We start from the raw sequence: 25,011 nt of genomic DNA on the forward strand, positions 1-25,011 counted from the left end.
AATATTGTAATGGTCCTCTTCAAAATATTTCCTCTATTATCTGCAATACTTTATCATCACTTACTTTTACACATCAGGGATTTGATGAAAAGCTGTAGGAAAATCATGGAATTTTTTTTTTTTTTTTTTTTTTTTATTTTCAAGGCTCTAAGTACTCATGGAAAAGATACAATTATATATCCTTATAAATCTACATACCAGGTTGGAGACTATATACTGATATCCTCTATTTAGTGGAATTATTATAAATGTTGGAACATTATGAACTAGTATATCTGTGACACTAGAGTTCTTTTATGTTTGTTTTTTTTTTTAACTTTTTCTTTGTTTTTAATTTTTATATTACTTTTAACAAAAATCAAAGAAAGGCTATCTGAAGACCATGAAATATATTAACTATTGCTGGGAATGAGGGGGTTAATTTGAGCAATCTAGAAAGAGATACTGACTAACAGTTTGATAAATTAGGAAGATGGTTGACGTTGAATGGAAAAAACCCATATCTCAGTGATATCAATATGCATGTGAAGAAGCTTCTTTGACTGCAGTGGAGTTTATTCGTTGCACAAATTTAGGATCTCACCATGCAAAATTAGAAAGGCTTTTTATTTTGCTTACTTGATTCATCAATAAATTCTGTAGAACAGTGATGAGATTACCAACCTTTCAGACATTAGAGATATGAAAACACTGTTGCGATCACTCAGTACTATAGAAAGTCTCCTGGATGAATAATGAAACTTTTCTTAAACCCAGCTTCTGCCACATCATATATAGGCATTATAAGCATTATCTTCGTAAAGATTACATTATAGTTTTACTGTCAGAAATGTAAATCCTGGTGAAGTACTAAAGCTCTATAGGTAGAAAAAGTTGTGAGCTGCAGAGGACAGCAGTGATGTAACTCTCAGAATCAGTTACCTATAAAGGATTCTCATATGAAGGATATTTTCAGTAGTATTTTTTACCATTAAATTAGTAGATTGAAGAGGATGATTGCAGCTTTATTCCCAATATATAACAGCAAACCAAGTGAAAATATATTATGGGTATAAATCTTATAGGAAAAATAATATGAACACTGAAACCTTTCAACAGTCTTTTATTATTCCCTAAGCTTATTTCTTCTGACTGTCTATTGGCCTGAGATACTTTTCCAGTCTGACCTTCCATGTTCATACATGTTGATATACGCTATCTCATATTTTTTAGGGTTCAGAGGTAGGGAAACGTTCTCTGAATTTTATAGTCTTTGCTGTCAACTAGAGAGTGGAGGACATGAAGAGTGACAAAGGAAGTTTCTCAGTCCATACACAAACTACTGCACTGCCAGAATAAAGACAAAATTAAAATCCATACAAACCTGAGTGCCTCCAAAATTAGTGCTGGAATGCTCTGCTCTAACTGCATTGTTCAATATGTTCATTGTGCATCTCTCAGTATTAAAGCCCTTCTCCATTTTCTGGGTTTATTTAATTTAATTTCAGTTTTTAAGGGAAAAAAAAAAAAAAAAAAAAAAAAAAAAAAAAAAAACATTTAGGGCAGTGTAGTATAAATTGATTATAGGTTTTTGACAACTGTGATGACAAGTGCTCTGTGAGTGCTCTTACAGTCTCTTGTTTGAACATGGGTATTTATAACCTGCTTAGGGTTTGGCAGTCTTTAGGGATTTTTTTTTACCCTTCTCTCTTGACTAAACTACATAACTGATAAACTGATAAAACAAAGCCCTACAAATGGTTATGGTCTATCATGTCATATGGTCTATCCTTTATTGTTGTTGTTTTGTGGTTTGTTTTTCTTAAAGTGAAGAAGAGTCATATAAAGTCTTTCCAAAATGCATACTCTAGTATCTTTATTATATGCTATTTTGTTGCTTTGAAAGCATTTTGTGCTGTGTTACCAACTAGCTGGCGATGTTATAACTTCTTGCACTCATTACTCCTCTATGCACGTTGCTGAAAATATGCGACAGTGTTGTTGTATTAAAGGCTGCTAAAACACATCCTTTTACAAGTGTCATGCTGCAGCTGCTGTGATGTATTGTGTCAATTGCGTTGCTGAGTATGCATTCTAAGAGTGTTTGGTAAAACATGTTATTGCATAACTTGCTGGTCCTTTCTCCTCCCTTTTCTCTCACTATCTGAAATAGTAAGGGCCAGATTCTCAAAGGAATTGTTCTGTTTTACACCAGCTGAAGAACTGACCTCTACATTACCTTTTAGAGAAAGCAGCAATGAAGTTCCAATTTAATTAAAACTCAGCTGTCCAAATGGATTAAAGTTGGTTTTAATATCATCACCTTAAATTCTTGAATAAGATACAGAAATAAATCCCTAACCTTTACACTTGGTGTATTTTTAGAATTAGCTAATGGTCCACATGTAGCAGTCACAAGATTTCATCATAACTATAGCAAATTTGATCCAAAGATCTCCAACAGCTCCCAGACATAAGTGTGTAAAAGCTCATGGATTTCAATTTTATAATGGGCCCAACACAAATCCTGTGCTGTGCAGTAGAACATGGTACAGAGACATCTTAGCTACCTAAAATTGGTCTAGTTTCAGTAAAAGAAAGCATATAACTATGAAAGTCCAGGACTGGTCCTAAGCATATAAACTCTGTTGAGAAACAGCAAATGTGTCTGTGCACAGCACTGTGGTACAGATTTCATGTCATGTCCCATGTTTCACATTTCATTGATATTACCACCATTTACTAGCACATGGCTTCTGTGATGTGTTTTGTGTCAGTGTTCAGCCAAACTCAAAGACCAGAACATAAGCATTTTGATCCCAGATGTCTAAACTTGCCTATCCAAATCCGCAGTACAATTCAGATGAATGGAAGACCCTGAGGAGCTGGGTGATGCCCAAAAGATAATGGAAGATAGATGCCTAACTGCAGAACCCAGTTCCTCTGGTAAGATTAGATAATAACCCAAATTTGAATTTAGAAATCAATAATTAGTCATAAAAATAACAAGCTGATTTTGCTAAGATTTTATTAATTAGATTTTTAAAGTAACCTGAAAAAGTAATCAAGTCTCACTAAAATGTGATGAGAGTTTACCACAGCAAGACAAAGATTTGGGAGCACAATTTCTATGTATTTCCTGAAAATCTTAATTTTTAACTCCCTCTTTGAAAAATTTCAAGCTTTGGTCTTGTATGAAGGCAGCCTGATCTCTGAAGGTAGTAGGGAACTTGAGATTTCATAATGGAACTGAACATTTGTCCTTGCAAAAACTGTGGCTTTCCCTTGACATAAGTAATGTCACCATACCTATGCAGTGGGGAAGACACAAGTTTTTGAAAAGAGCTGATCATTTCTGGCTTTTAATTCCCTAGGCTTGTTTAATTAAACTTACATTTTAAATTAAACTTACATATTTAATTTATTCAATGGAGTCAAATAAGGAAAGACCCATTGTTTCTAACTGTGCTTTTCCAACCTAAAGCTCTTTCTGGGCACAGTTTTTTGAGCTTCCCAAGTTTTGTTCATTTACAAGGTTTCTCAACTATACTGTCTTAAATCCTGTCCATAAACTGAATTGGGAAAGTGAGGGAAAGAAGGGTTCAGAATCTGCATTTCAAAATCCTCGAAAATTTAGCTGTTTGTACAAAACTGTGAAAACTATCTGCATTTAGAATTTGCCAGAAATCTGACAAAAGCACAAGGTTTTATAGTATTTCAGCATTTCTGCTTTTGGTTACAGCAATTACTTGAATCTACAAAAAAAAAAAAAAAAACCACATTCAAGCATGAGGTATGGGGAAAAAAAAAAAAAAAGAAAGCAAGTAAGGTTTTTCAGACAAAACAAATGGTCTGTATTTCAGTCTGAGTTTTGAGTGAGAAACTAATTTCATTACACTTAAGTTGCCTCTCTAACAGCCCACCATGAGTCAATTATAGATAATCAGATATAGTTACTATCACAGTAGAGTCCTGTTCTTATAAACTATTTGTAATCTGAAGTCTTCAGAGACAAGAAAAGTGCTTAATCTCATAGAAAAAAAAAAAAAAAAAAAAAAAAGTGTGTTTTGGAGGAAGAAAAAAACAAATTGCACAATAAAATTTAATTGAAATTAGAGGGCACAGTCTCAAAGATGTTTATTCTTTCTCACTCAGATGGAATAAATGGGCTGTAATCTGGCTGTAAATAGCTGGTGGAAAATTCAGTTTAAGCATCTGTTCTTCAGTTGCCTCCTGCTCTTTTGTTACACTGTGGCTGTCCCACAGCTGTTTGAACCCTAAGAAAACACCTACACTGTATTCACCTGCCCCAACTTCCTTGGAAGTAAATGTATTCTGGAATGGAAGAAGATATTCTCCAAAAGACTCACTGTAACAACCTCCCTTTATTAACCCACAATGTTATACTTGCCTAACATAATTGTGTTTATCTTTTTGCAGAATGCAGTGAGAGAAATTCAATAATATCTAATTTATTTTGTGACCAATGTGTTTCTTATGTGTTCTGCACAATTGTTTGGACTTAGTGCAGAAGTTCATTAGTGACAGTTGTAGAACTGTGGCTTCTAGTGAACAGGAATCAGGGTCATTTGAGCAGGAGTATAGCGCTGTCTCACAGCTGCATTAGACTCAGAAAGAAGAAGGAAATCTAAATGTACTATGTACAGCCATCTCCCATCTACGCACCACTGAAAAAGTTTCCCGATTACATGTTAGGAATATGGATGCCTGATCTCAGAGTAGTACACCAAGGTCATTCTGCAAGTGGGCGACAGGACATGTTGCCAGAATCATAGTAGAGGATACAGTAACTTGTGACCTTCACGTTTTGTTCACACCATGTATCAAAGGAAAGAGGTCAGTCATATGAGTTAGGGCCACTGCATCATCCTAGGTCTCAGATCACTTTGCCTTCCCCCGGGGTCACTAGCTCTGGTTAGATCTTTAATATGTGGAATTGGCATGACTATACAGAACTGAGAACAACATGGAGTTGGAAGAGCTGAGAATATCGCTCAGTAAAGATACCACACAGGGAAAGACAAACATTTGCTGACTTTATATTCTGCTTTCATGACTGTACATGATGTTATTAAAGAAGAGCATATCCCATCATCATAACAGGGATGTTAATAGGAAGAGCTAACAGCCATCAGTGCATCTGAAGAGAAATTTTCATAGGAAAAAGCTTCTGAAATGAGCATGCAAAGGAAGTAATGTTGGATCTGTAATATTTCAAACACCACAGGATGTACATTCATGTAAATGTATATGTAAATTAGATACAGCCCTCAGGCACTTGGTGAGTTTCCAGTTAGGCCCTTGAGGCTGCAAACTGTTGATTTAGCATATGAGCCTAACCACTTACACTAAAATGGATGCATTAAAGTAATATTGAAAGAATGTATGTATCAGAGACTTTTAAATAAGTTAAATATTGATATAGACTCTGGGTAGCTCCCATGGGCATTTAATTTCCACTTGGAAAATATTTTAACATGGCAATTTTACCTTTCTTAATGTGGAATAAACAATGTGTTTTCTATGTGATTAACGCAAAGACTCGATCAGTTGCGCTCATGTTATTTTTTAAGGATAATTGTCACGTCTAACAAACTCGATTACAAACAAATTTGATTAACCAACTTGATTCATCAAATACATCTCTCCCACTCTATTCTTCATGCTGCACATTAACAGAATTTGCTCTGAATAGTATTGTTTTTCACTAGATAAATAAGACTTAAACATGAAGAATTTAATGTTAATTCTCACTTCTCACTTCTTAATGTTTTCCTTTATTTGTGACATAAGTTAGATTTTTGATAAAAAAGCTTAATTAGGAAACATCAAAATATTATATTCCTGTATTAGTCCCAGAAAATAATGCATCAAGACCTATAAGGAAAAAAGTCAGCTATCACAGATCCCAATGAATTTGAATGAATAATATAAGAATTGCTCAAGCATTCATTGTTTTGTTTACATAAGGGAGAAAACTGTTTCATTATGTGTTACTTTCCAAAGAGAAATTCTTTGAATTTGGGAAAACCAATCTATACTGCTGGTGATTTTTTTTTTTTTTTCCCCAGAAGATTAACTGAGCTTGATCATTCTCATCTAATATTTGATCTATTATTGATTTGGCTCTGTAACTTAAGATACTTAATGGATCCCTCTCCATGTCCCTGCAGAAAGGACCTCAGACCTTAATCTATTAAGGAAGTGCTAAATGGAGAAGCTGGAAAAATAAAAAGCTGTATGGCCAAACCTGGATGCAGCCTTAGATTGAATGGGTGAGTTCCTCATTGCTATCCTAGCATATGACTGACCACTGCTATAGCTCTGATAAATTCTCATCCTCCTTCCCATCCTAGATAAATCCATCCTCAGTGATGCTTTCAAGGTAGCTTCAAGACACCCTCTACTACTGCATGCTTAGGTTTTTTCTTCCTATTGCATGCTCCTGTAGATGAGATAATATTTCTTCCCATAATGTTATTATTGCATTTTTCTTGCTAAATGATCATTAAGTCTTATTAATGTGTTACCAACTTACAATGCCCAAACCAAATAGCCTAAAAGACAGATAAGTCAGGAGAAAAGAAAAATCACAAGCAAATGCACAAAATTAATATAGTTACTTTTTAAGGAGATCCATCATGGTGCTTATAAATATTATCCTTTTATGCGTTAAGAGGAAACATGGATTATTTTTTTTAATATATATAGAAATAGACCGAAAGTGGTGTGAGGAGTGGTCTAGTCTAACCTGAGAAGAGAGGCTTGTACTAATTTGGGGGGGAAAAAAAAAAAAAATGTTTGCTGTCTTTGGGTTGGGTTTGGTGTTTTTTGTTGTGGTTTTTTTGTTTGTTTGGTTTGTTGTTGTTGTTGTTGTTTGTTTTTGTTTTTTTGTGGCTTTGAAAGAAAGAATTAAAAAAGTATATTTTTAATCTCTCTTCTCAAATAATGTTTTATAGGTGTCACAGACATCAAGATAGCCATCTCAGAACACCACAAAGAGAAAATACATATTTACACAGTTGTGCAAAGTTGTTTCTAACTACCTCTGCAGTTTCAGACTGCCCATAGTCACAGGAAATGTGAAAAACAAACAACCCAATACACAAACATAATCAAATGATTCCTATTCTTTTCAAAGTCCAAAACTCCACTAACTCTTTGTGCCAGAGCTCATTTGTGCACCCAAGTGTTTTGATTTAACCACAAATTTTGTTTTTTGATTTGTGTTTTAAGTCTTGTCTGTTCCAAATAGTGTAATTTTTTGTTTCATTCAGATATGCATTTCCAAAAGGATAGTTAAGTTCTCCCTAGTAAGAGTATGAGCTTTAAGAAACATTATTGATACTCTCAGTTCTCTCTTCCTAAAACATAAATAACTCCGATAGTGTGGTAGAGTCAAGTATAATTCATATTAAAAAGCCATCCAAAAAGAAAGAATTATAGTCTCAATTACTAAATAGATTCTAAACATAATTTTTTGTTGTTCTTAACTAGTCAGCAATCAAAAAATGATTGTGTATCACTTAGAAAACTTCTAACATAAATTCAGAATTTTGGGGATTTCTAAACCTGTTCAAATACTTTTATACTGGATTTCTTTGATGCTAGTCAGAAAGGAGTTATGGTAAACTAAGGGAGCTTTTCCTGGACTTCCTTTTCAAATCCTCAGTTTGGTCTCTTGTGCAGAGGAAGCCTGAGCAGAGCTCTGGTAAGCAAGCCAGACACAGAAGGTGCTGTGACTTAAAAAGCTGCCCGGTAGTTTACGATGTAAAAAGCACTGAGTTCACTCTCCTCCTTGGAGCAGGCCAGGAGAGGAAGGCACAGAGCTGGCTGATGGCCACCCTGGTCCTCAGGTCCCCCAGGGTGTAACTTCTCTCGAATTAGCTCTCAAGTTGCTCTGCTGAAACAGAGAGATCTGGCTCTGCAGCTCCACAGAAAGCCTGTCGTCTAACTCAGTTTTAATAAATATCTTGAAATATGTTATTTACACCATGGATCTAGAACATTATTTGATGATTTTCCAATATAAAACCAGCAGTGTGTCAAAAATCTGTGCGAGTAGAGAACAAAGGAATGCCTCCCCAAATGCCTGCTTTTGTGTTCCTGGTTTTCAACAGAAACAGGGGGTTTTGTTCAGGTAAGTGTTCTTATAATAGAAATTTGTAATGTAAATGTTCCCAGCCTCTCAGTGAAAGCAAGAAAAAAAGCGTGGGTTTCATGCATCAACACTGTTGTATATGATGTGAGAACCATTTTCTAGAGAATATTGCAGTCAATTAACCAGATTTGCTGATGGACTACAGCTTGCATTTGTATCTCAATGAGGGGTGTGGAGAGAAAACAGTCATTTCATAGTGTTTGTTAAAAAATTTTGGGCATGCAGAAGGTTTATTACATAAATTGTTAACAAACAGGGTTGAATTTTGCATTATGATACAAATTTGCTTTAAAAAAATGTCAATGAATAGAAAGGGGATATTTCTTTTAAACACTGTTTTGTGTCTACATTCCTATGTTCTGTCACTTCAACTACCACTGGTTTTAGCCATAAATTAGCATAGAAGGAAAGTTTTGCACGTGTTTGAATGGAAGGAGCTTAGTTTAAAAGGTTGGTGTACATTTATGTAATAAACAATGAGATTATGAAGATAAATCACATCAGAAGGATGGGTAGTATCACGGTCTGCAGCAAGACTGTGTGATGTGATGAGCAGCCCTCAGCTGAGATGGGATGCTCTGTTGGTTCTGCTGCCTCTCCAGCTGTGCTCCCTGCACACACCACCCTGCACCTGCGGGTGACCAGCCCTGGGCTGGGCTTAGCTGCTGGGCTGGTGGTCCACTAAGGGTGAGATAGGAGGAATGTCCTCCAGGAACTAACAGCCAAACCCAGCCAGTGTTGTCAAGCCATAGATTCTGATTGTATCCTTCTCACTGTAAAGGCCCTGGCACTCCCAAGGAGGTAAATTATATATATACATACATATATATACTTGAGTAACAGCTGAGGTAGTTGGAAACTGCAGTTGGCTTCAGATGGTCTTTAATGAAGACCTTAGTTACCAGTGGAAAGATCCAGTGAGCAGAAAGGATTGTAAATCACATCTTACATTGAAAGCTTCATAATTAATGCATTTTCAACTGCAAGTTAAAATTTTATTTACTCATAAATGGTGGAAATGAGAAGAGAAGAGAAGAGAAGAGAAGAGAAGAGAAGAGAAGAGAAGAGAAGAGAAGAGAAGAGGAGAGGAGAGGAGAGGAGAGGAGAGGAGCTAAGAGAAGAGAAGAGAAGAGAAGAGAAGAGAAGAGAAGAGAAGAGAAGAGAAGAGAAGAGAAGAGAAGAGAAGAGAAGAGAAGAGAAGAGAAGAGAAGAGAAGAGAAGAGAAGAGAAGAGAAGAGAAGAGAAGAGAAGAGAAGAGAAGAGAAGAGAAGAGAAGAGAAGAGAAGAGAAGAGAAGAGAAGAGAAGAGAAGAGAAGAGAAGAGAAGAGAAGAGAAGAGAAGAGAAGAGAAGAGAAGAGAAGAGAAGAGAAGAGAAGAGAAGAGAAGAGAAGAGAAGAGAAGAGAAGAGAAGAGAAGAGAAGAGAAGAGAAGAGAAGAGAAGAGAAGAGAAGAGAAGAGAAGAGAAGAGAAGAGAAGAGAAGAGAAGAGAAGAGAAGAGAAGAGAAGAGAAGAGAAGAGAAGAGAAGAGAAGAGAAGAGAAGAGAAGAGAAGAGAAGAGAAGAGAAGAGAAGAGAAGAGAAGAGAAGAGAAGAGAAGAGAAGAGAAGAGAAGAGAAGAGAAGAGAAGAGAAGAGAAGAGAAGAGAAGAGAAGAGAAGAGAAGAGAAGAGAAGAGAAGAGAAGAGAAGAGAAGAGAGGTTATTTCAAATAAGAAACATTAGGCTACAGAGCTGCTGAATGAACAGTTGTTGCTGTATATAAGACCTGCTGGGGCACTGATCTTAGCCAGTGCTGATCTTATCCTCCAGTGCTATGAGTGACCTACAGCAGTCAGTAGGCAGGATGCTTTGACTGACGAACTGTACTGAAATAAGTTCCTAACAGAAAATAAGTTGTGCCTCCACAAAACTGCAGAACCAAGAGCTCCAAATTGTTCCAATTTCAGTTAAAATAAAAATTTTAAAATAAAAAATATACTCTTTCGGTCATAGTAGTGCAATAATTATGTCTGGGGAGGAAAAAAAAAAAAAGTATGAGGTAATTGTAAACTGTATGCATTTGTACATAAGTATAAATGTCTATAAATGCAGTTGCTGATCACACATGTAAAGGAGATTGTCTCAATGACCAAACACTTCTATAAGGGCCATCTGTATCATTCTAACTGTGTATCACTCATCAAGAGTAATATCTTTAGTGTATTAGACCCTCTTCTAAATTAGAATCTTCATTATCAATTGAATGCTTTGATTCAAAATAAAAAAAAAAAAAATAGAACAAAGACTACTGTTTTGCTAACAAATCTATTAATCAAAACACATTTCTCCCGAGGAGCAGCCAGTGAATCTGGAAAGACATCTGCAGGTTGGTCCTAGAGGACTTCCCCTACCTTTATGGCAGTGGAGGCAATCTGGATGTGGTGGAGCCTGCGCAGGGTGCTGTCCCTGTCAATGAAGTAGGAGGCTGCTAGCTGGTGTAGGGTCTCCAGAGTCACTGCAGAGCTGTTCGTGCTGGGATCGCTTCCTTCTGACTTCTTGCTCAGCTTCCGTTTGTCCACAAAAATTGTGAGTGACTCCTCTCCTGAGCAGGGAAACAGAAACCACAGCATTCATTGCTGACATTTTCTGCAAGTCTCGTTTTGCTAGAAATAAGGTGGCAAGATGAAGTTTTTCGTAGCTCTTATCTAATGTTAAGATATCCCTCCCTGGTGGCACATGTAGATACTTCAGGGCCTAAGCACATGGACAACAGATACCATTCTGGGTAGGTTGGTTTTTTGTTTTTGTGTTGGTTTTTTTGTGTGTGTGTTTTTTGTGGTTTTTTTTTTTTGGTGTGTCCCATATGAATAACAACGATACAATAGAACACATTTATGCCTAAAATACAATGACACTGGGGATAAATCTGCTATACTAACTCTTATTTACCAACAAAATTGAGATATTCTTTAGACAATTTAAATCATGTATAAAATGTGTTTATTTCCAAGGCTGCTTAATACTTTCTTTTTTTAGTATTTAATGTTAGCGCAAAAGAAAATGAAATTAGTATAATACCTGAGACCTTTTTTTTTTTTTTCTGTTTCTTTCTTTCAAAGCATGTATCATATCTACTTTCAGAAGATACCTTGTTACAACTTGTTATAAGAAATCCTGTTATTTCTAATCAATTCAGCAATGCTAAGATGCCTGAAACCTGTTATAACAGTTGTCTTAAACCCTATTTATATAACTGAAAAGCATAAAAATATATAACAAGAATGTTAATCAGTTTTTTTGAAGAAAAGGAAACATTAATAACCCTTTACTAACTTGCAATGCGGAAGTGCTTTTCCAAAAGAAAACAGAAATTCCAGAATTTATGTTGTGGATTTCTTGCTTCCTTTTTCTTTAAAGAGTCAATGAGAAATACCACTGAATTTAGAAATTTTAATTCCCATAGGATTATTGAAAACAAAACCAAAGCAAAATCTCACTTGTTTAACTGAGCAAGTTCTTAAGAACCTACTGATACTGTTAAAGTCGTAAGTTTTCCATGGATATTTTTTCTTTCATTTCAGATTAAGCAAGAGTTCATTCATTTAGTAATGTGTTTAGGCAAAACTCTTTACTTCAGAAAATGAATTACAAAAATAATTTAATAACACAGCATTTTCTTCTGTGCAACTTATATGTTAAGTAACTACAAAAACACTTTTTTCACCTTCTGAGCCTGTGTTTGGTAATTTGCACTCTTCAATATCAGTCTCAAGAATCAATTAATAATATCTTCGTACCTGTGTTTTAGGTGCTGAGCACCTCCACTAAATGCCATTTCCTTGTTCCTGGAAAGGAAGCTACCCTGGTAGGGTCTGACTTGCCACTTGTTCTAGTTTCATTGCTCACCCATCTGCTGCAGTGGCATCTTGCCCATTCAGAGGATAGGATGCCAGCTTTGGATGGGTTTATATGCCAAAAAGTAATAGCTGTAGAGGGATAATATATAGGATGAAAACATGACATCATCTTTAAAGGGAGATAATGTTGGTGGTGAGCAATGCTAAATGAAGAGTGTGTGCCTCCAGGCAGGAGACCATACCTGTTGACATGCAGCTACCTCAGCTTGCAAAATTCATTTGTGTTTGGAGAAAGAGGGGTGTGTTCATGTTAATCAATCTACCTTACAGTGTTTCCTAATCACCCACAAATTCAGAGGACAGTCAGGCCCTTCAGACCATATGTAGGCAGATCTGCCATTATCCAGGAGCCTCTTATCTGATTAGACCTGCCAGGCTTGTCCAGTGTGTTCATTTTGTCCTGGAAGGGACAGCTGCTGCCCAGGCCAGCTGCGTATTTAGGCTGGAGCCTATCTCAGTTTTCACCACCACATTTATACTTCTCCTACAGTTTCAAAATGGTATTTTTGTTGTTGTTGTTCATGCAGTCATCAAAGCAGGGATTAATTGCCCAAACTCCAAACAACCCAGAATTAAAGCAGTCTCCCCATGTAACAGGATTTCCCCATCCAGTCACCTAATCTTTCTGCTGTAATGAGTAAACATAGGTTTGCATTTTATTTAACTACTGTCAAAACTTACTGCAAAGCAGACAAAGGTTGTTTTGCAGGGCAGGCATTAACATGTTGTAATAGAGCAGACTTGTGCACCATACTTTGCTATGCTATGCTAATGTGAGGTGGTGCTGGTCCTGTGGCCAGGTGGGCCATTATTCACACCATGAATACATGATACAGCCACGCCAACTACTGTGAGAACTGGGAAAGCAAGTGAATTCTAATGAATTGTACTTTGAGAGAAATTTGCCATCAAAAACTGGTCTAGGTTCCAGCACTGTTGGCATTCTATGCAATAAAACCTGCCTTTTCAAAACCTCTCTTGTGACTCTAGCCAGTATGAAAGATGTTTCTGAAATTAAAAGCAGTGGAGTGGGCTGAGATTTAAGCCAGGGGCCATGGACTTTGTGCGGCTGTTTGGAGCTACAAAGACACAGTTGTATCAGAGAAGACAACATCACAACTCCCAGGGGTAAATCCTGTAACAGTGACCAGTTCAGGCTGTGCAAATAAGGTGCAAAATTTCACTAGGAGATTTTTTCCCATTTTTCCAGAGGTCTTAGTGCATTTAGATTAAAATTACTTTTGCAACCTCAACCAGTGTTCCACTGAAAATATAACGAATTTTAAGGTAAAAAACCCCAAGACCTTAATGTTGCAGAAAGTCTCTGGAAAGTAGAGAATAATTTTTTTTTATTTTTTTTGTGTTTCATTAGCTGTATTGCACCCCATCTTGCTCTAGTGTAAACTCTTGATTGATCTGTATTAGTTATTAGTAGAGATAGTGGGACTGCTTCTATTTCAACATAATTCTCTTAAGTTTTATAATTAAAACAGAGTTTGTTTATTTTTCTCCCATCAAAAACATTTGTTCTTCAGGGGGTAGAGAGCAGAACTGCAATGAAAAGCCCCATTTCAAAAAAATAACTTGAAAAAGGACAGTGTTGTGTGTTGCATTATTTTATTTTGGCTAGAAAATGTCAGGAAAATAACCTTTGAACCCCCTCACAGTTATCACATCATCCTATTGTCCTAGTTCTGCCTGATCCCATGCTTGCCATGGAAGTTGCTTGTGGGTACATTTTGGCAGGCAGGATCCTGTAGCAACACCAGCCCTGCAGTCTCCATCCCTGCTCCGTGACAGATACATCTTGCTTTTCATGCTCTGTAACTGGGTTGAAATGATTTTGAATGTTTACTTTGAGTCAGATCACATCAAACTACATCTCTCAGTGTTGAGCAAAGGAGTGATGGGGCCCTCGGTGTAAATGTGAAGGAAAGTCTTTCTCCTCAAAAACCTCTGCATTGCATTTGTATGGCATCTCAGACAAGCAGGTCCTACTTCATCACTGGTATTCTCAGGCACTATGCTAATACCAGGTGCAATTAAGCACATTTCAAAATTATTTGCTCTTCAAAAGACATCTTACAGATTCTGAAAAATTTTCATCTCTCAGAGCTGATTTAGCACTTGCTAGAAAAAGTGGATTAAAACCCAGAGAATTTCCCCATCCGTTGGTACTCAGGTATCCATGTCACTACAGAATTGTAACAGGGTCCTGTTCGCACCCAGAACATGGGGGGTTGTAAAGTAACATCACCGACTCATATTTAATTTGTGGAAGACAATTTGAGTTTTAAGCTAATTTAGAGAGAATTAAACCCATGCCAAAAGAGATTCTTCTGTCACATTTGAAACATGGATGAATCTTGCTTTTTACTGGTTACAGTCTGCCACCATGAAATAGGCTAAGGAGACATACAAGCATTAGCTAAAAACTAAGTGTGATTAGAATACTATTCAAGGTTATGAATTTTAAGAACTGAAAAGGATTAATGACAGTGAATACTAAGAAAGCATGATTATTCAGCAGCGGATCCACACAGCTGTGCTTTCTACAGCTGAAGGCGGTATTCTCCCTGCTTCACAAAATTCAAGTCAGTTAACTTCACTTTTCTCAGGTTTAAAAGAAATGGCATAAAAAATTTTGGTCGTTTTCACAAAGCAACACCACATAATCCAAGGACTGGTTCAGGAAATTTGCAGGGTCACTATGTTGATGCTTTCCTACCAAGTAGTTGCTGTCACTGACAGATATTCACCGGGGAGGGGCAGGACACTGACATTCACAATACAGACTGACCTTAGCACAAGATGTACTAATGTTCCTGCATACCCTGGGATTTGCAAGTTTATAACTTAGTCTACATATTTAATTCTTTCCAGGTCTATATGAACAGATTTTCCATTACTTGTATTTATGAGTTAAACTAACCCCTGAATTGAGAAAAATATTCTATCTGTTGTTTTTCAATAAATAAAGTGTGAAATAAAATAGGTATATAGAAATTTACCTAGACACATAAACCATCGTAGCCACTTAGATATGACTCCTAAACAATAGTTTATAAATGGCATTCAGAAATTAAAAATTATTTTTGTGTGCATCTTAATATCTTCAGGAATCATTTAAATAAAAATTGTAAATCACCATCTTTGACATGGTAGAATTGGAATAGCGCTGCAACAACTGAAACTAAATATAAACATCTATTGAAGGAGTAAATATATTTTGTTAGACATAGTAATACATATTCATATGGTTTAAATACTTAGTGCTATTTTCTACCTCAATTACCATGTGTAGACTGGGTAATGGTGGGAAAAGTCAGTGATCCAAGCAGTTCTCATCACTTCATGACAGAAAATGAGGAAACTAATAAAAGGCTAACACTCAAAGGCAGATATATCTGAGCATCATCCACAGTTACTTACTTGAGAGCTCTGCCTCCTTACACGTATATATATCTTTCAAAGGCATAAAAGTCTTTGTCCTATGAACACCTCAAAAGTTTCTGGTTAAATAGAATAGCTCAGCTACATTAGCTGTAACCCATTATAGTAAAAAACCCATAAAGTGTTATGTCTTTGTTATAAAGAATACCTTAGCCTGAGTGGAAAATCTATTCATGTATGGATCACAGAATGTACCATTATGGTTTTATCAGGTCATTTTCTCAAACTTAAGCAGATGCTGATGGAATTGCACAGGTTCAAAAAGGCTATAAATTAATGGTAGGCCAGATGTGGTATAATTTCTGAGGTTCAGCTGAATAACAGTGCACACCCATTCCATACATACCATCTTGTTCAGGATTTCAAATTTTTCTTCATTGAGTTGAAAGAAAGAGAAAAGAAAAATACTATATTTTTGCATTTTTTTTTCTTCATTTTAACATCCATAGTCTTAAATGCTGGGAAATTTGGGGTGTGTGTGTGTGTGTGTTTGCAAGTTTGATGCTAGATTTTCAAGTTTCTTTCCTACATCTCCATTTGAGACTGGACTCTCCCTCCCTTGTTTGTCAGTAGTTTGTATCTTACCTTGAAGGAAGTGTTATAGAAAGCAAAAGTCATATGAGCAGTTGGTGTAAGTGATCATAAATCTTTCAGAATTCATTGACATTCACTGTTTTACACCACCTGACAATGTCTCCCATTTCTGTACACAGAGTAATATACTGTTCAAGAGAAATATTAATCAGGGGCAGAAAAACTGACCCTCTTTATTCAGTGCATAGATTAGTAAAGGTGTAACTATCAAACTCACTTGTGGGACTATAATCAGCAGAGAAGAGAATGACAAGAGGATGGGGTTAAACTGATTTGCTGACACCTGTTAAGACTGTCTGTTGTAAAGACAAAATTACCTTTTTTTCTTTTGATTCTCAAAGCCTTCAACATAATCAAGTGATATTTCCTAACTCAGAGAGGTGAATGTATTGATGGTCTCGTAGTGAACACTTTGAGAAATTATGACTGACAATAACAGCAAAAATAAATCAATCATCTCCAACATTTAAGACTACCATTTAGGCAATTGCCTAAAAGGGTTCTAGTTTCATAAGAAGCCTTGTCAACCTCCTGCAAACTTGTTTATTTGGAACAGTTATCATGTTTCTGGATGCAAGGAAGACTCATTTGCAAAGTCCACGACCTTCATCCTGCAAAGCACCAAATCAGACTCACATAATTCAAATGCCTGGAACAAGAGCCTATCAGTTCATCAGAGTATGTTAGTTATCTTTAATTTCCTCATCATCACATCTACTGGTTTGCGGAGTAGTCTTTACACCTATATGTAGGAAGAGCATCAAATTGAATGCCTTTAAAGAGGGATCCAATGATATTTTCATCCTCTTAATACTTATTCCACAGTGGTGCCCTAGGCTTCACAATAACTTCCAGTTCTGAAGCTCACTGCTGCAAATTATTTTTTGTAAACCATCAGAGTGTAGAACAGCTAAATGCTCTTGTATATTATTCAGCAAGCTGGACCTTCATTGAATCATGCTGTAAGCAAGTAAAAGAGAAAATTATAAATGCAGAACAAAAGGAAAAACAGTAATCCTGTGTGCTGTCTCTCATTCAAAGGAGAATATTTGGGTTTTGGAACTGCTAGTTGAAAGCTGATAAAATTTAGAAATATATTTCATAGAGTCAGAACATAATTTAAGATGGAAGAGACTTCTGGCAGTCATTCAGTCCCATTCCCTGCTCAGAGCAAGTCCAATTAAATTAGATGCTCAGGGACTTCTCCAGAAGAGCCTTCTCTCACCTTCAAGGATGGAGTTCCCTTGTATGTGTCCTCTCTTGCCTTTCCCCTAAAACTGTTCTGGTCAGTATTGGCTGGGCTGTGTAAATTTGCAATTTTGCTAACACAAACAAGGTATGCGACCTAGAGGAGTGGAGAGAACTTCCTCACCTCCTGGTGATGGCCCAGCATCCCCATTTGTACAGAAAATTTAACAAAAATGAGCAGTCACAGCTGTGCTTTCTCTGCAGATTTGACACTTCAGACAGCTGGTGCAGAAGCAGAAGTTACTTCTGTGCACAGGCACATGAGATTGCTTGTGAAGCCACTGCTCAATCCAGTGTTTGCACAGCAAACCCTGGATTACATAGGGTCCTTATATCATGCAGCTTGAAGATGCTCATTATGGACATTTGGCTTATGTCACAAGAAGATAAAATTTCCATAAGAAACAGTTAAACCCATCATTTTTTCACATTATCTTGTGGCAGCAAGAAAAATGGAACTTCCCTAAGTTCTCATTTAAGAATGCCTTTGAGGAGTATATTTCCGTGTTTGTGAATAAAGACTTGGGAACGTATCACAGACAACCATGTGCAAGAGTTCCCTTTATGGTCAAAAAAGGATATTCATGACAGCCAAATGGTCGCAGAGGCACACAAATCTTAGCACAGGACCATTTATTTGCCAAGCTTTCCTTTATGTCCATGAATGCAGATGACTGGGGATTCATTAAATAAAATAGTATGCACACTCAGTTTGGTTTTCTGCTTTTAAGGATCTACATAAGTGACAAAGCTTTCAGACTAAAACAACTTGTAATTAAAGGGGAAGTATGAATACTTTGCTGAAAAGAAAAAATGTAATTACATGTTAATAAAGTGTGGACAAATATCTCTGGGAATCACCATTCAATCTAGCCCAAAAATGAGAACTAACACATACAGTAAAGTACAGGGCTATTAGTGATCTCAGGAAAGCATTCTTAGAAATTACTAATTCTCTGTAATTATTGGAATTGAACCAATTTTTCCAAGTATTCAACATCCATCCAATGATAATGGAAGGCAAGAGTTGTGCCTCAAATCATGTGTAAAAATTGCGGCTAGGGACCTAAATCAAAACCCATCAACATTAATACAAAAACTCTAACTGACTTCATTAAGTCTGACAGAGCCCAGAAGTTAATAGTCTCCCTGTGAGTGGAAAATTCTTGCAAGCATGTGGCAGCTACTGCATTTGAGGGCCTTTGTGATGTGGTCTGAAGAGGGATGTCCAAAGGGTACCTTACCCAGTTTCCCTGCAGCAAATCCTGAGGTTTGGGGAAGAATAGAGAATGTTTAAACTACAATTTTCAAACATCTTCAGAAGAACTACCCTTAAGTTTTAGGTTTTGCTTAGGTCCATACTTCCTAAAAGGTGCCAAGTCTGTAGCTCTTTTGTGATCAGTTTGATACTGGTGCTTTGTACTTCTAAAGAGCAGCTATTCTTGTGTTAGACTGTTTTCCTCTGAGTTGTAGGTCCAATTTCAACTTGAAAATGAATTTTATCATATGTCTGTTAGCACTTGTTAGTTAATAATAACTTGTTAGTTAATAATTACTATATAGCTAGTGATACTAAAAAGTATTTTTACCACCCTTGCATTAGGATACATGCTGCAGCCAAATATTTAATTCTTATGCTTTATATTTTAAGAAATATTTTCTTTCTCTTCAGCAGATAGTTTTTCTGTTTGGATGTGCTATGTGTTGTATACACAAGAAAATATATGATGATGTATAAAAAAAGTGTATTTTTGGCATGGAAGAACTATACTGAGAAGTTAAAAGAAATTATGAGAATTTTATTCCAAATTGCTGGTCAACACATGTAATTTGTTCTTAAAATTCTAATGTTGATGGATTTGCTGTAGAGGAACAAGCTCCCAAAATAGTGATAAGAACTAGTTCTTAATTATTTTAAATCACTACAGCAAGACAGAAATTCATCTTGTTTCTAGAATGGTCTTTTCCAAAAGGGAGCTACTGTGAGCCATTTCAGTTGTTACAGATCTCAGATATCAGCCAAAAGAGATTAGGAAGGCTGTCATTGCCTTAATATATTGTTAGAATTCAGTTATTAAATGTATTAAAGAGAACCATTCCTCAGGTGAATAAAGGATTTTGACAAGACTATCCTGCTGGAAGGATACTCAATCACCAGAATTATCTTTAATATAATCACCCACCAAGGGATAAAACTGCATTTCTAAAATGTCAGTTCATTTTGTAATGCCTAGATGGGTAATCACCGGTACTAATTGTCTTCTATTCAAAACAATTTTATTTCTTGAACATCAAGCCTCTTCACTGGATTTCTTCAATCCATTTGGTGACTGGATCCCAATTATACATCAGGCTACCCTTTCCAAATTAGTCTATGGGGATTTAAAGATGCAGATTCCATTAATAGGAATCACATGGTTAAGCCTCATCATCACATTTTGAAAATTTAGTCCCACTGTTTAAGTGAAGTCTAGTTCTAAAAAGGGTAGAGTGACAATATAGGGACTTCCCAGCAGCCAAATTAGTTTAAAAATCTCCTATCTGAAAAGATTTGTTGGAAATAATTGATATTGGTTTTCTTGCTTCATCTCTGCAGTACTATAATGTACCCAGATAGTGTTGTAATACGTTATTACATATATTGTTATAATGGCCTTTTACAGGAAAAACTGTCACTCTCCTTAATGACCACCTAGTGCAGAGAAACATCCCCAAAAGACCAGGAGCATGCACACCAGGAACTCAGGTAAAATCTTAGCAATAGGATTTCTTATCTTTTTGTCAGTAAAATTGATTACACAGCATCAATGAAGTAAAGTTTAACATCAGCAGAAGGAGCCAGGAGGCTTGTAGACGAAACATGCTCCCATGCTTTAAAGTCCAGCTCAGGAAGACTTGCTCAGCCCAGCTGCTCTAAGAAGGAGCACCAGAGTTTTACAGAGAAATTGGTTGTGACCAGCACTTTCAGTACAGTCACATCAAACTCATGCACAATATTTCCAAGCATTAACCCTACCTCCCAAGGTAGCTGATAGTAGGAAATGTGTCCCATATTTCTTGATAAGATTTTCTGTGATCTGTTGAAGGGTTGGGCGGCGTCCGAGTAGCCTTATGTTACGGAAGAATTCAGGGGCAAGTGGCAATGGGGAGCCAAGGAAATGTCTTCTTTCAACAGCAAGATTGTTTACTTTCCAGCGTCCAAACTCTCTGCAAAACAAAGCAATTCTCATTCAGAAATATGTCATTCAGACAAATGCTCTTCATTTGCAAACTACTCTGCTCTGTTGACTAGCTGGGGGCGACTAGCTGGGTATTACAACAGGCCTTGACAGTGATACTCCGTCATGTGTTAATGTGTTATAGGCATAGGACAAGCAATGAGTGTTATTTATTAGAAGTGGAGGCAATACTCCATAACAAAATAATTGTTCGGAAAACAAAACAAAACAAAAAAGCCACTTAGAATGTTGCTGTTCCTATTTTTTTGTTTAGCTTCTGATGTGAATACAGCCCTAGAACAACCAGATTTGCTAGAAACTGAAACTAAACCAAATTTGAACCAAATGCAACAAGTGTTTTCATTAGCACAAGGCAAATTTTAAAACCATTTCAAGAAATAGGCTTTTGTTATTTATTTTCTGATAAGTCACTTCAGTATGTAGCTGGCTGGTTTAAACAATTTAGAGAAACACTATCACGCCACATTTTAACTTATTGTAATATTTCCAGTCCTCTTTACTTTTGGCCTCCATTTTGAGGAAATATGAAAACAGTAGATTCCTAAAAACAGATGACTTTTCAGTTGTAGGAGGTATACAAATTAATTCAAAGACTTGTTCCCTTCCGCTCTCCAAAATAAAGAAATGATAGATGGGAAAACAAATAAGTACGTTACACAGCAATAAACACATCTTTTATTCATTTACTTCCAGTTAAGATACCAGATAGAATTGTTAGTGAAAGGACACACTGTCCTCAAAATCTGGCCAAGATACACTGCATTTTCAGTAACTTTGCTTTTGCAAGGCACACAAATAGCTGTTTTGGTTACAGGCTCAAGTACTCTGAGAATGAAGTTCAAGTCAACTTGTGGACTGTGGTTTAGCTACCCCTATGTTGAGTCATTCATATAGCTATGTCAATTAAGATTTCCCTTACATAAGACTGTAGAAAAGCAAAAAGATCGGAGAGCTTGAAAGATCCTACTGAAGGTCCCAGCTAATACAGTACAACATTCATTTACAAAATTAACACAGAAGGCAAAAATCAAGGATGCACTAAGCAAATAAATTTTGAGAGATATCTGAAACAAATCACTTGCCTGCAGCTGAATGACTAGGATGAGCTATGTAATACATCATCAACACTAATAATTTTTATTACTTCTAAGTCCACAACTATTAGCAGAACTGAAATAAATACATTCTTGTATAGTTCTTCTATTTTCCAGCATCCTGTTTCTCTTGCAGATCCAAATTTTCTTATTCCCAGTCCAGTTTAAATTTATCCATATAATAGATGACAATTTGGTGTAGTTCCTATGAACTACTTTTCCTCAGACATATTCTTGCAGATGTCACTTTGGAAGAATTATAGTAGAAAGAGCTTTATATAACTTACCTGAACTTTAATGCAATTTACCAGTAAAAAGCATGAGACTCGACAGACCCTCCCAGTTTCTTAAAGACTCTGCACATCACCAGGGTGCCTAAATTAGTATTTGGAAATGACTATTTGACAGATGTGGGTTTTTTTAACTTAGTTGTCAGCTTGTAAAGTTTTCTCTCACAAAGTTACTTTCCTTTCAAGAAGTTATAAAACCAATCACTTTTTTTTTTTTTTTTTTTTTTTCGTTTTATTAAACTATTTCATGTTAGGAAAAAAGAATATGAGAAAAACTACACACAAACTTTTCTTTGTCTCTAAAATAAAATAAAAAAAAATTCATTGGGCATATTGACAACATTAATGCAGGCACTAAAACCAGTGAATTATCCTGCACTGTAAATGTACATTTCAAATGATAGAAAAAAAAAAAAAAAAAAAGAAAAACGGGGGAGGGGGGGGTGTAATTTAAATTCTGTGCTTTCTGGGCATATCTGAGTGGTTTTTTTTTAATTTGCAAACATCAGAAAATATAGGTCAATTGTAGTTACTGAACAGACCATCAAGGCAGAATTGCTTTAACAGCAAGAAAAGAATACAAGCTTTATAATGCAAAATATTATTTTCATATCTTGATGAAACCTTTTCTTCTAAACTTGCTATCTGACTAATTGTCTGTATCAAAGCTGAGGTTCAAACACAAGAATAACAGAAAAATTGCAATTCTTATAAAAGCTAGTTTGCTGCTACCTTTCATTCAATTTTTGCTGTCAGTTTTTAAGGATGGAGAAGACTGCCATAATCCCCTCACCTGCTCATTTTTTAACACAGTTAAAGGAATATCACCAAATCACTCTTGTTGCCTATGTCAGAAAGTCTGTGACTGAAGAAGAAACCATCTCCCAGAAAAACATCTCATCCTGACTTAAAAGCTGAAGATTTCTCAGAATTTCTCAACATTCTTTTGTAGTATTTAAATACAGAGAGTACATTTTATTTTCACTTTGAACATTGTCAATTCCAGTTTCCAATTTTTGGAGCTTTTAATGCACGTCAGGCAGATTAAATTTTTTTTTCCTGTGTAATTAAGTACATCTCTTGTCTGAATCTTATGGCTCTTCTCCAAAAGTGACAAATGATTTCTTGGAAGAATAAAACTATAAATGATGGCCTCATCCATACCAAATTCAGAAGTATTTCCAAGATTATGTCCTCCTGTTCTACTACAAGTCTTTTATTTACTTAACCCAGGGACTGAGTTATTCTAGCACTATAAGAAATTTGTTTAGCTTAGTTAAGCAAACTTGAGTTCCTCCCACAGTTTTTGCTATGGAAAGATTGTTTTGCTGTATCTTATGCTAGTTCAGAGACAGGAAGTAGGCTAATGCTTTTGTTAAAGTTTTGGCTTTTTTTTTTTTTTTTTGGAAACAATTATTAGTGTAGCAAGTAGTCATCATTTGAAATTCACTGCTGAGGAAACTGAAGGAGTAAAATATGAGAGCTAGATATTTTTAATGACAGTTTTATAACTCTGCCACAGACTGAGCAGAAGATTTTAGAGAACTTAATAAACAACTTTCATATTTTCTTGAAGTCTTTCTTAAATGAAGAGTTTTGGAATATGGAGAGGAATATGAAGACCTAAATCCTCTGGGAGAGACAAGAAGCTTCATCTCTGAAGATATGAGGGAGACGGGACACCAAGAGTGAACTGCTTGACCACAGAAGCAGTAATACCTAGATGTGGATGATCAAGAAATGACTAGCAGCTTCTCCAACAGGAAATCTGAGGATAGATTTCAGATTTCAGAGTAACTGAGTTTATGAGGGCAAAGTGTAAAATCAGAGAAACTTGGCCTGGAGTTCAGGATGGGGGGTTCACACTACATCATTTCTATCACAGAGTGAGAAGTCTTTCACAAATACTTTCTGAGTATGTGGGAATCACTAGTAACTGCTATCCTAAAATTACAGCTAATTTCTCTTTCCAGAAATTTCACTATAAGTAAAATCATATCCTTACTTATTTATCTATTTACATGCCTATCTATTTACATGCCTATACATATAAGTTCCCTTTCTTCTCTGGACTTCATCTCGCATCCAGGGACATATTCTCTCCTTTTCCTTTTCCCCTCTCTTATCACACAGTAAAGCTCAATCCTTATTTACCTGTTTGTATTGCAGTCACTCTCTAACACAAATTCTCCAGCCCTCAAACGATTTTTGTCATGCCAAATGTGCATTATTCTCCTTTGGAAAACATGTCCTGTCCACTGCCAAAGGCAGACTAGCAGGCCTGACAGAGTTAATGATCTTCTTAGTAGAGAAAATACTGCCCTCCAAAGTCTCTGGAGTACCATTCATCAGAAGAGCACCTCCCACAGAATATTGTAGCATCAGTACTGGCTACTAGTCAAGAAAACCAATTATGCACTGAATACAAACACTAGAGGTATTAGCAGCTTATCCTTTCCTCCTCTTCCTCTTCTTCTGCTGTGTAAGAGCCAAGACTAGCAGCTGTCATGGTGCTATCAAGAACCTACGATTTAATAGCAGGTGGCACTCCCTGTGCTGCCCATCTATTTCCAGCCCGAACAATATGTTAACCACAAGATAGAGCTCTTTAATGCTCAGGGCAAAGCCTGTTGTTGAGAAGGATGATGTCTTTGTGTTCCTGGGCTTGTACAAGAGAGAGGAAATAAGTCAGTCTGGCTCCTAGGATGAAGCCTATAATGGAACTGCATTATTATCATAAGTAGTGCCAGAGGCCATGGGCAGCATTCTCTCTATCTTCCTACATATCAGAACTGTGGATTTGTATGCCCTACCAAAAATCTGTTTCCTGGCTGGTTGGCTAACACATACGCAAGAGCCCTCAAGCACAGTAGTGCCAATTCTGACCAGCTGTACTGCATGCATGCCACAACCTCTGTCTGCTGAATGGGGTCTCCTGCCATTTGTTCTACTTAGAGAAAGTTAGATTGAAGAATGAACAGTCAGGGAGACAGTGTGGGGTAAAAACAAGCACAGTTTAAAATACAGCTTTTATTTCAA

The 25,011-nt window shown here is 36.4% G+C and overlaps 1 protein-coding gene across 2 annotated transcripts in view; it reads right to left on the reverse strand.

Moving 5' to 3' along the window:
- The window catches only part of BRINP3 (BMP/retinoic acid inducible neural specific 3), a 243,663-nt gene that overhangs the window by 83,191 nt on the left and 135,461 nt on the right, over positions 1-25,011 (reverse strand). For both annotated transcript variants that reach the window (XM_026854113.1, XM_026854115.1), the window contains exons 3-4: positions 20,366-20,556; positions 10,549-10,739 (exon numbers count right to left, since the gene is read on the reverse strand). In XM_026854113.1, the coding sequence (XP_026709914.1) occupies positions 10,549-10,739; positions 20,366-20,556 (382 nt within the window). The remainder of the gene's footprint in view (positions 1-10,548; positions 10,740-20,365; positions 20,557-25,011) is intronic.

The sequence above is a fragment of the Athene cunicularia genome (genome assembly GCF_003259725.1).
Source record: "Athene cunicularia isolate RWA chromosome 8 unlocalized genomic scaffold, athCun1 chr8_part1, whole genome shotgun sequence".
Taxonomy (NCBI): domain Eukaryota; kingdom Metazoa; phylum Chordata; class Aves; order Strigiformes; family Strigidae; genus Athene; species Athene cunicularia.